This window comes from Scardinius erythrophthalmus, assembly GCF_964197995.2.
Source record: "Scardinius erythrophthalmus genome assembly, chromosome: 7".
Classification (NCBI taxonomy): domain Eukaryota; kingdom Metazoa; phylum Chordata; class Actinopteri; order Cypriniformes; family Leuciscidae; genus Scardinius; species Scardinius erythrophthalmus.
The window spans coordinates 7,742,838-7,755,253 of NC_138227.1; the positions used below are offsets into that span (position 1 = coordinate 7,742,838).

The 12,416-nt window shown below is 36.8% G+C and overlaps 1 protein-coding gene across 1 annotated transcript; it reads right to left on the reverse strand.

Annotated features, from left to right (window-relative positions):
* Positions 1–1,373: 1,373 nt before the first annotated feature.
* On the reverse strand, positions 1,374–11,270 carry LOC308694234 (uncharacterized protein). The gene is made up of 3 exons (XM_081371649.1): positions 11,031–11,270; positions 6,762–6,967; positions 1,374–6,496 (listed from the first exon to the last, which is right to left on the reverse strand). Exons 2-3 carry the CDS (start codon positions 6,844–6,846, stop codon positions 5,496–5,498), a joined length of 1,086 nt encoding a protein of 361 aa, XP_081227775.1. The 5' UTR covers positions 6,847–6,967; positions 11,031–11,270; the 3' UTR covers positions 1,374–5,495.
* Positions 11,271–12,416: the final 1,146 nt, after the last annotated feature.

Below are 12,416 nucleotides of genomic sequence, written 5' to 3' on the forward strand. Positions count from 1 at the left end.
TCATGGCTCGGCTCCCACGGTTGTTCCTTTATCCTTTTAAATTCAATTGCTTCATTTATTTGTCTTTCATTTTGCTTTCTCTCTGGCTTCTGTCTGTTTTCGGTGAGCAAAGGACAGCTCAGCCTCGTCATTATTTCTTCCTCCTCCAGGGGGCGATCGACAGGCTTTTTTCTCTCTCAGTCTACAAGCAACACAGAACTCTTGTTCTTTTGTAACCCGCTCCTATCCTCAGCTTCAGTTAGACTAGATGTTCCCAAACTTTTTTTGACAGCCGAACGCTCAGATTTTAACTTAATATTTCAATAATTCCACAAACATTTGCATGTTCATGGTTTTTAATCTTTTCTTTATTTTGGATTTACTTGTTTAATTAGGGGCCAAGCACCCAAGGTGCGGAGGCACCTATTGTCTCTGTTCCCGTTCTTCTTATTATTAATCTTCTTCCGCTCTGGGAGTCTATGGCAGCCCATAGAACCGATTGCGGGAAAGTTGTAACGGTTTGACATTCTGATAGAGGACAGTCCCAACATTAAATACACCAATTTTGGTGTGTCTAAGTCATTCCCTCTAGCGCCACCACTTGTCCAAAGTTTCACTCATATTTACGCTGATAACTTTTGAACCGTAAGGCCAATCAACAAAATTCTTTTTTTCTCTGATTCCTGAGCTCATGGCAATTTGATTGCACTCTATGACGTCATAAAAATATGGCCGCCATTTTGAATTTTCCAAAAAAGCTACTTTTTCTAACTCGTCCTAGACGGTTTGTCCGATTTGCACGAAAATTGAACCAGATCATCTTCAGGCAGTGGTGACAAAAAGTTAGACAAAAAGTTCGACCCCTTTAACGCTACGTTTTGAGTGGATGGCGAGCGCGAGATGGATGCCATGCCAATAAGATTCTGAATGGAAAGTTTACTTTTAAAAAGTTGCCAAATTATTCCATTGACAAGACCAAAGTGATCTGTGTGCTTTGTCATTGTGAACTGAGCGATCATCGCAGCACGTCCAGTCTGAAATGCCACTTGACGCGAATGCGAATTCTCTGATGCGATTATTTGCTCTGAGTGTGAATGTTAGTGTGAAAACACTACAGTATATGTCAATGTTGTTTTCAATAAAAAAAAATATTTGCACAAAGCAAGCCGATCCACTTTTCCATGTTGATAAGAGCATTAAAATGAGAAAAAAATAATGGGACAAAAAGAAATTAAGGGACATTTAGAATAGATAAAAATGTGCGATTAATTGCGAGTTAACTGCGAGTTAACTATGACATTAATGCAATTAATCATGATTAAATATTTTAATCGTTTAACAGCACTAATTTATTTGTATTTTTGCTTATAATTTTTTTTTTTTTTATTACTGACTGTATTATGTGTTAGGCAAGTAGTTTTGGAGCCTTATTTATTAAAGGGATTGTTCACCCAAAAATTAAAATTCTGTCATTATTACTCCCCTCTCATGTCGTTCCAAACCCATAAGACTTTCATTCATATTCTGAACACAAATGAAGATCTTTTTAAAGAAATGTGAGCTTTCTGTCCCTCCATTGACAGATATTCAAATGATATTTTGATGCTTCAAAAAGTTCATAAAGTGATCTTAAAATTAATACATATGAATTGAGTGGTTTTGTCAACATTTTCTAAAGAGACTTGGGCTGTGTTTCCCGATAACGTTGTTTATTAGCACGCTATGAAGACTCTAAAGTATAACTTAACTAAAGGTATACAATTTCTTGGTGTGTCCCCCGAACTATACCGTAGGAGGGTCCCTGTCGATGCTGCTGAATTGGTTGATATCGATGGCTCGAGAATCAATTATTCTCTCGTGCAGGGGCTGTTTCACTGCGTTATGTGAGAAAGCGGTGTTCTTTATAAAAGCAGCACTTCAGAAATAGTTGAAATTGCATTTATTAGGATTCATGGGGTATTATAAAAAATAATCCAAACTATAATAGCCTATAATAGCCTAGCCTACATATTTTAAAATTGTATCATATATTGCTGCCATAATAACCATTTCAAAAATTGTACATGCTTTGTTCTCTTTCCCATTTTTGTTCGCTGAGGTGGAGCTGTGATTTCAGTAATAAAAGCCAGCATTTCAGTATTAAATGTTTACATCTTACATACGGTGCTCGGTAGTGATCAAGAAGGATTTAAACAGTGGATTTTGAATCTCTTCTTCTAAACTCAGAGATGTGGATTCAGACGGCAATTAAATTACCACACGGCCTGTTTGTCAAAAAACAATTTGGCTAGGGATTTTTACGCGGGTTGGGTGAGAAAAAAACACTGACATTATGGATTCGGACTAGCCTGGCAAGCCAGACCTACATCAAGATGTTAGGTCTGGCAACTCACCATTGACAAGGCTCAATCCAAGGGGGCGGGATAAACGGCTGTCTTTCAAATTCCCTCTGCATGCAACAGGACAGCGCTACAACGAACCAGAGTGGAGCTAATGTTAGTTGATAGATTCAACTTTTGACATATATGGCTGGCAAAACTACGAAAACACACTGAAAACAATAATTCATTGGATTTGCTCAATTGAATAGTGGACATTGGTTGCACACAAATTGTTTGCTTTGGTAGCCACTTACACAATTGTGTTCCATCAACACAGATTATTCACGTTTAAACAGCAAGGACTATTCACGTTCAAACAACACAGATGAACACAGACTATTCATGTTCAATCAACAAAGTAAATTATACTAAATATAAATTGATAAATCTTTTCAGTGCATGAACCATCTTAAATGCTGAATTTACACACTCTTTCAGCCAAAGCATTTACTATTAGTGTTGTTGAATCAGTCCACAACCTAACCAAATGCTCCACTCTTCTCCACAATGGTAAACCTCTGTAATTTAAATGGTTCTAATAATTTGAATGTAATTGAACATTAAACACAATTACACATTATCAAGTCTTCCCCTTTTCTAATTTTCTTAAAAACACATAAAATAACACTTCATTTTAACATTTATTCTCTTTTAATTCAGCCATATGCAAAGCATGCTGGGAACTAACAAGCACCGCCCAGTTTCAGTTAAAGTCCCCATGAAATCAAAATTGACCCTATTTACTTTGTTAGCGCATATTACTGGTCTTGTGGTGAACAATTAATCCGTGCAAGAAATTATTTAAAAAAAAAATTTTTTACCTTGGTAATCTTTATTCAAAATCTGAAAATGCCCCTCCCCTCTGCATTGGAGGACCTTCTCTGATGACGTAGGTTTGAGGAATTGGTTTGGGCAACGCTTAACCACTCCCCTCAAACCGTTAGTCTGCTATGAGCAGAGATGGAGAGGAGGAGCGCTAGAGTAAAACCCTGCCCTCTGTTCAATATTCCTTTTCACTGGGAAATACGTCATAACACTGGAGAAAAGTCGTTTGCAACTTCCGGTTCACGGGGACTTTAATGCAACACAAATCATTCATGTAATCCAACACAAATGGATTAAGTAAACTTAAATTGTACCTATATTTAAGCAGATTGAACACAATCAAATTAAGTTTGGACAAAATGTATAGCAATTGTGTTGCTTAAACTCATTTTAATCAAGCAATTTGAACAAGCAACAAAAATCATTTTTTCAGTGCATCTTCCTTTTTTAAGAATGACTTAAGTGCCGTTCTTTGCTCTTTTCTCAAAGAAAAACTTAACTCCAGGTCCTCCAGCTCTTCTTTTTTTTCAAGTAGCAGGGAACCGCAACTCTGTCGTCATTGTGTTAAGCCCGCCCCGCCTACTCTATACACAATGTGATTGGCCTGACCCAATTTAGGTTTTTGCAGCTCGAAAGTCAACAGAGAGTTTCTACACTACCCTGGCTGCAAAATAATTTTTGCTGCCGCTAGGGTGCGTCTAGATTTCTAGGCTAGATTCGGACAGCAATAAAATCACTTACCCCTGTAAATGTTTAAAATACCATACGAGACCATGATAAACAATGAACGTCCGAATAGGACTTAACTGACAGTAGCCTATGCTTTCACTGGCTTTTGAAAGGGCTCCGCGGGTGGCGGCGTCTTTTAGAACAACTATTCGCTGTATCGCTGCCATAGTTTGACCAGTAGAGGACCAGTGCTCCTCGCAAGATTTCTGATGAGTGAAAAGAATCAGAAGAGTTGTCCAAGAGCCAAGGATCACTTGTTACTGTTGTACTGTAGGTACTGTTGTCTCAAAGAAAACAGTAAGTAATGCACTCCACCGCCATGGTCTATATGCACTCTTCTGATTATTCTTTTCACTCCTCTATCAGAAATCTTGCGAGGAGCACTGGTCGAGGCAAATTTATGGTGAAATTATTGTCTTTCCACTTCCGTATTATGGCCCCAACAGTGCTCACTGGACCATTCAGAAGCTTAGAATGGTGCCTATAACCAATGCCATCATTATGTTTTGCAACAATTAGGTTGCAAAGGTCTTGGGACAGCTCTTTGCTTTTACCCGTCATGAGATGTGTCTTGTGTGACACCTTGGCAATGAGACCTTTTTGTAGGCCATCCATTGGGACTGAACCAGCTGTTATTAATATCCACTGACAGGGGGCTGGATTGCTTTTTAACTACTTTAAGTTTTCAGCAGTTGTCTTGGCTTTCCATGCCTTTTTGCGCCTTCCTTTCTTCATGTGTTCAATACTTTTTCCCTGTGTCATTTCACATTATTACACATAACTTAATTTCTGAACTTATTTTTGTTTGTTTCTTTTTATGTATGGCTTACTTGGGTTGTTAACAACATCTGGTGAAATTTCATGTCAATAGCACCTTTGGAAATATATTTACTGAGAAAAATGATGACGTGTTTAATACTTATTTCCCCCGCTGTATATAGCTAAAAATAATATCTAAGGAGCTGTCTGCTCCTTGCTCCCTGAAACAATTTTAAAACTAATATTAGCACACGTTTAGCCTCAAACCACCTGACAAATGAAGCCACACAATATAACGAAGGAGTTAAGTTTAAGTTTATAAGAAAGAAAAACTTGTGGCTTTTAACTGTGCATTTGGTGTCGCTTTTGAATCAGGGTAGCCTTCATTGCGCCGCTGTGATGCAATCGGCCTTCAAATGCGGCCTTCGGAGGATGCAGGCTTCACACTGGGACACCAGCGGTTTAGTCAAACAGAAAAGACACGGTCGCTTGTATATGATGAACAGATTGAAATTAAGCTCTCAGATTTAATAAAAAAAATGTATTTGTGTTTTGAAGATGAACAAAAGTCTTACAGGTTTGGAACGACATTAGGGCGATTAATTAATGACAGAATTTTTGGCTGAACTAACCCATTAAGTCTTACTAGTAAACCAAGCTTTTCACCAAATTAACAAAATTAATCTAGATAATATAGAGTTTTTATGAAAAACTGTATTTGACATGAAAACGAATGAAAATAAATTGATCACTTTAAACATTTTTTCATATGTGCGTGAAGGCTTGATGATGTTTAAAACTCTTCTCACACTGAGTACAGTATTACGTCTTTTCTCCAGTATGAAGTCGCTCATGTGATTTCAGGTTTCCGGACTGAGCGAAAGTCTTGTCACAATATGAGCACTTGTAAGGTCTTTCTCCAGTATGAGTTCTTTGGTGCCGTTTCAGATGGTCAGCTCTAGTAAAACTCATCCCACAGTCACAACACACACGATCTTTTACTCCATTGTGTGTTTTCTGGTGCTTTTTAAAACTGCCCTGTCTTGAAAAACTCTTTCCACACTGAGAACACAAATAAGGCCTCTCATCTGAATGAACTATCAGGTGACATTTCAGATGTTTTGACAATAGGAACTTTGCTCCACACTGTTCACAGTTAAATGACTTTTCTCCAGAGTGAATGCGCAGATGATCTTTTAAACTTCCTGCATCTTTGAAACTCTTCTCACACTGAGTACAGTCGTATGGCTTCTCTCCAGTATGAAGTCGCTTGTGAACTTTTAGGTATCCAGAATAAGTGAAACTCTTGTCACAAACTGAGCACTTGTAAGGTCTTTCTCCAGTATGAGTTCTTTGATGCAGTTTCAGATAGGCAGCTGTAGTAAAACTCTTCCCACAGTCACAACACACATGATCTCTCACATCAGTGTGTGTTTTCTGGTGCAGTTTGCATTGATTCAGCTGTGTAAAACTCTTTCCACAGAGAGAACACACATAAGGCCTCTCACCTGAATGAACTTTCATGTGTTGCTTTAGATTTGATGATGAATTCAAACCTTTCCCACACTGATCACACGTGAATGGTTTTTCTACAGAGTGAATGTTCAGATGATCACTGAGAGTTGATGCTCGAGAAAAACTCTTTCCACACTGAGGGCATGTATACGGTTTCTCTCCAGTGTGAATACTCATGTGTGTATTAAGGTTTCCTTTCTTTTGGAAACTCTTTCCACACTGAGAGTAGGAGTGCAGCTTTGTGACAAAGTCACAGTGTTTCTTCACATCATTTAGTTTCTGTCTTTGCTCCGTCACTTCCAGCTGGTCTAAAATAAACATATTAATCAGTTAGAATCAGTTCAATGAGGTTAAATGTGAGAATTAAATACACTTAGCGTGATATCGCGATAACGATATTGATTCGATATATCGTGCACCCCTACTTTAATGTAAAGTTCAGTTCTGTCATTCACTTGTTAATGCGATTAAAACTGGGTTATGATCATTTAGATGCATTTCTCTATCATTTGTCATCCATATTTCAGAGCTACGAAAGCAGTCAACAATGAAGAATCAAGAATGGACACCAACCTATTTGTTCCTCAGTATCTTCATGTTTTATTCTGGATGGTTCTGGATCACTCATGTCTTCAATCTCCTCTTTAATAAACTCCATCTTTAACAGTCACACAGATTTCAGCTGCTACTCCTGGAGTTTGTCCTTCTCTTGTAGGATGATGGGAATATTCCCAGTATTTATTGGTGAAACAACAGCAGGTTAATTATTTTTATGTAACCTAGAATGTAATAAGAATGAAACGGGGCACAGGTTATATTATTTAATTACTATCTATACTAATCAGAAATATAACATAACAGGGTTTTTCCTGCATAGAGAATTATGAGGCGGCCGCCTCCGTTAAATTTCGTGCCGCCTCCGGCTCTCGACAAAACTCGGACAGACGGTCATGGTCAGATACACTTTTTCCACCGTGACGGTTCTGTTGCATTCATCTGTCTTTCCATTCTCAAACCGTATAGTTTGCCGATAGTGCAACATTCCATTCCAATTAATCGAGGGTGGATGACAGATAAATCATTATAAAGTTTTGAGTTTAATAAAGACACGGAACTGTCATCACGCTAAAACGCAATGAACGTGCGTCACTCTTTTACTTTCGCTTCCAACAACGTAATTCTCTTCAGGGAAAACCAATCAAGGAAAACATATCAGGGCTCAACATTAATGCTTGTCTGGGACCATAGACTGTGTCCGGGACACGTGTGGTTTTTTTTGTTGTTTTTTTAAGGGAAAAGTGAGAAAGAATTGTAGGCCTACTACTTGCCCAACCGGAAAAATGCCCTGATTAAAACTATTTTTAATATAAAAATAAAAAATAACTAGGAAATCAGTGAAAACATGAGGATGATTCTGTTTTATTTCATTTAATGCCTATAGCCTAGTTGATAATAATATAGGCCTACCTAATGTAATGACGGTAACAAAGTTGCGCTGTTGAGGCTCGCGCAGTTATTTATAACATATTATAGTTAAGAATATATAGCCTAGGCTACACCAGAGAGCTGTTTTCCTAAATGCTATCAAGATTGAAACCGAAACTGATTTCATAACCGTTCAATAAACAAATAGTTTAAATTCAAAGTCAAATACATTTAGACGCAATGACTGTTTTGTTTCAGCAGTGAAAATAGTTCCAAACAAAGATCACCGCAGAACCATAGCGCATCTCACAGCAACACTTGTTGCATTACTGAATGATTCAGCGTTTCGAACGAATCGGTTGAGTCAAAGATTCAATTAGCTATTCATAAACTGCCTCATTCTGAATAAATCAGCCGTTTGAATGAATCGTTTGAATGAATGACTCAATGACTCGCTCATTCAGACGGTCGCCTGCCGCCTCCTACTGGCGGTTTAGTTTTTAAAGTAGCCTATCATTCTTTTCAACATTCCTTATTTGTATATTCAAAAAATATTTAAAATAATATAATTTAATACAGTAATAATTTTTCAATGTAAATTATTTAATTTGATTGATAACAGCCTAGTGTCTTATTATTTTAATTGAATATATTGATCAAATTTAAGAATTTGAAATGAAAGATGGAGCATACATTTAATAAAATAAGGGGAACAATGCCCTTTATAAAGGTACAAAAAATTATTCTGAGTGTTTTCAAACAGTGATGTAATGAAACATTGACAATTTAACTTCGAAGGGAATAAAGCCTCTGTTTAGGCTATTAAGGAAATGTAATTTTGCCACAAGAAGAACTTTTATTTGATTTGATTTTTATCAGTGATGTGTGAACTGAATTTGGTGACAGTACAGTGCGTCACAGAGTGAAGCTATTGAATATGTTTAATAGTATAAAATGTGCAGAAGGGTTTTGGGATTTGCACTTTGCAGACGGCCCCTTATTTGGACTTGTCTCTCATTCGTCTTTAGAGACAAATTAATATTATAAAGCTCGTTTTGATGAGAATTGGGTTGTAGCTCGTTGTCTAGGTTGTGATTGTAAATAGGTGTCGTTTGTGTTTTAACAACGCTTAGCTCAAGAATAGGGAAGTTCGAATAGCCTATGTGAATACTGCCAATTTCACTGAACTCCTTGAGTTAAGCACTGACCGCATTTCTTTATATTTGAGTCCAAGTTCAAACACTATGAAACGCTCCATTAACGTACGGAGCTGCCAGCGGGACATTAAACAGGAAGTGTCTGTCCGAGCTCAAAACAGGTTTTGTAAGTTTCTCGGGGGAACGCAAAAGATAAAAAAAAAAAAAAAAATTCTCCCAACCTAAAACTTTTTCCACCACCACGTCCTTTTAGGGGCTCCGTACCCCGGACCCCCCTAGAGGTACATTGCTCCACCCACAAAAATAATGTGGGAAACACATTAGGCTAGACCAGGGGTCGGCAACCCAAAATGTTGAAAGAGCCATTTTGGACCAAAAAAATAATAAAAATTCTGTCTGGAGCCGCAAAAAATTAAAAGCCTTATATAAGCCTTATAATGAAGGCAACACATGCTGTAAGTGTCTATATTAGCTTTATTAGCCCCCTAGTATCAAAATGATGAGTAGGCTACAATGAGCATTCATGATTAAATGTTCGTTGACAGAAATGTTGAAATTAAATATTTATTATACACGTTTTTACAACGTTGAAAAACTTTATCCCTTTCACACGTAAGTTTAAAATATTCTGGCTGACCCCCCCAGCGTGAGTTTTTCAAGGCGACCGTTATTTAGAATGTGTCACTTTATGGTTCCCATTGTGACGCGTCATTGCGTGTCACGTGACACATCGCAGCAACAACAGAGCTGAATTAATGATGATCTGCTTTTATGTCATTTTTCCTTTTTTATTCAAAATATTCACAAATTTGTTAGATATGGCATGAAATATCTGATATTCCGATTGTCAAATATATGCAGGTGGAAGTGTTTTGTTGTTTACACACCTTTATTAACGATCGCGTTAGTTAAGCTGTATGCGCGATGGGCGCCACCATCTTAGTTTGTGCCGCAGACGCAGTTCAGAGAATCGGATCTGTTGGATTTACAACACGTGAATTCATCACTTCTCCCAAAATACATAAAAGTAAGTGGCTGGTGAACTGGGAGAAGAATAGAGTAAACTTTAAAGTTACTTACACAATGTGTATCTGATATGAATAAAACGTGTCTAATTATAATGGAAAGGATTATTATTGCCTCTTCCTTTAACATCAGTGTGTATTTTACAAACTCTAAATGTATTGTTTTTTTAGTACTTCTATGTCTGAAACCTAAAATAAACATTATGTGGTTGAAAACACTGAAAAGTTGTGTTATATGACAGCTCTGAGCGCGCCTGTCTCTGGCTCAGCGCCAGCCAACGCGCGAGAGCACATTTGAATTTAGCAGTTGATCACGTCATGCACTGACCGTTCTAATCACACCGATGTGATCGTACGTGCGAAAGGGTTAAGAATGTTTGTCATGTTTTTCCTCCTACAGAAATTATATTAAAACAAAAAATATTTTTTCCATTTTCATATTTTTGAAAAAGCTCCAGGGAGCCACTAGGGCGGCGCTTAAGAGCCGCATGCGGCTCTAGAGCCGAGGGTTGCCGACCCCCGGGCTAGACTATATGATACGAAAAATACAAATTTAATTACCTTATTAATACATTATTAAGATTTAACCACCTCCGCCTCATTTTGAGCCAGGAAAAAACCCTGACATAAGACGACAGAATGTCTATGTTAGATCTATGAATCTAGAATCTATATTTCTGATTAGTTTAGATATTAATTGAATCCCTTAAGGGACTGAGAATGATGCACAAAAGGAAATAATCTAACACTTGACCATTAAAATGTGGATAACAAGTACTATACAAGATTATGATCATTTAAATGTATTACATCATATATTGATCATAATTTAATTTAATTTATCATATATTGCATTAACAGTTGAACAAAAGCTTTCTTAATTGGTGAATTGTTGTTAGGGACACCAGATCTGCCAAAGATCAGGTTACAGAGTTTATACTGAAATACTGTAATAATTACAGTTCTTAAATTAAATGACCATGTGTGCTTGATTTAAGAAATATAGAGCATTTTAGTAGCATGTTAAACGGCTCTATATGAAGGTTCGAATCATATATGAATTAAACAGGAATTTAACAAAGATGACAGAAAAAATGCACAGTATGCCTATATACCTGACTGAATAGTGGCTGGTCAAAACTAATGATTTAATTATCTGTACGTTACACTAAGAACAATGTACATTTAGGCAACACAAATATAAATTCTAACATGATAAATATAACATCTCCGACCTGCAGACTGGAAATATACGACATCCAGAGAAAATAATCCACATTTGTCCTTCATTCACGATCGTTAACAGCGTCACTTTAGTTTCAGCTTCAACTGGTGAAAGTTTCACGCTCGTCTTTCGTTTTTCGCGCTCATCTCTTTTCACCTGTTCGACTGTTACATTCATTTTAGCGTCAAAGGAGATTAAAAAAAGAGAGAAAACAAAAAGGCTCTCGCCCTTCTCTCTTCTGCGCATGCTCAGCGTGCGCGGTGTCATATTTCTTAAAGGGGACGCATTCAGTAAATCACATCTCCGCTCTGTTATGGACCAAATCCACTATTATAATAATTACGCTCAATAATTATAAATATAATATATCGATTTAACAATATATTCCCCTTCACTAAATTACAGTTATAGTATTGTTTTTCTACATGTTCTCTTATTATACAATTGCAGCTTAATTATAGAGTCTTCTTTTGAATACATGCAGATATACAGCAGTGGCGTGGTCAGAAACTTTAAAGTGAGTAAATCTCGGTGAATTAGATTAGACCTCAATGTTAAACGTGGTTTATTGTCAGCCAACAGTTTCATGAAAACAACAAAATCCATTTAAACTATTTAACCAGGAAAGAAAACTCACTGAGATTAAAAGCTCTTACAGCAGTGCCCTGGCCACGATAGGCAGGTGAGTATAAATAGACATTTATACATCAAAGTTACAACATACAAAAAAAAAAAAAAAAAAAAAAAAAAACATAATTAAATATAAACACAAAACATCCAACTGGTTAAACGTTTACACACCATTAATTTACTCTGAAGATTACTTGCTAAAAATTTAAACTGACTACAAGACACCAAATTTTTTAACTTCATCTCAGTCTGGAGAAGATTTCATTCTGAGGCTGCGGCATATTGCGGCAAGAAGTTTTACCAAGCTCGGTTCTGGCAAAAAGTGTTTTTGCACAAATAAGTGTTATTGATAATAATACAGAGGTATTTGTACTCTGATACTGATGTAATCAGGCTCCCCTGAGAAGTAAAAAAAAAGACTGAAATTTCACTGGAAATTTTTGAGTTTGAAAATAACATACATTTAGTTTTTTTTAGCATTTAAGACCAGCTTCAAGGCCCAAAACCTATTTTGGATTATATCGAAAGCAGATTGTAAAAAAGCCACAGATTGCTGCTTAGAGGAAGCTGAAAAATATATAATAGTATTTCTAACTACTGCCACAACACAGTGGTCACTAATATCATTGTGAATACAGAAACTGAAGAGTATTTATATGGGACATTTGTAATGACAAGATCTATTAAAGTAGATTTTTCAGGCCTAGTGGGTGAGTCTACCAATTGAAAAAGATTTAGGGCCCTATTTTAATTATCTGAAACGCAA

Excerpts from the sequence above, each read along its gene's own strand:
- LOC308694234 (XM_081371649.1), bottom strand. The coding sequence starts at position 6,846 with ATGGAGTTTATTAAAGAGGAGATTGAAGACATGAGTGATCCAGAACCA. Across the intron at positions 6,497-6,761 it reads AGATACTGAGGAACAAATAG|ACCAGCTGGAAGTGACGGAG; the intron begins GTTGGTGTCCAT and ends TGTTTATTTTAG.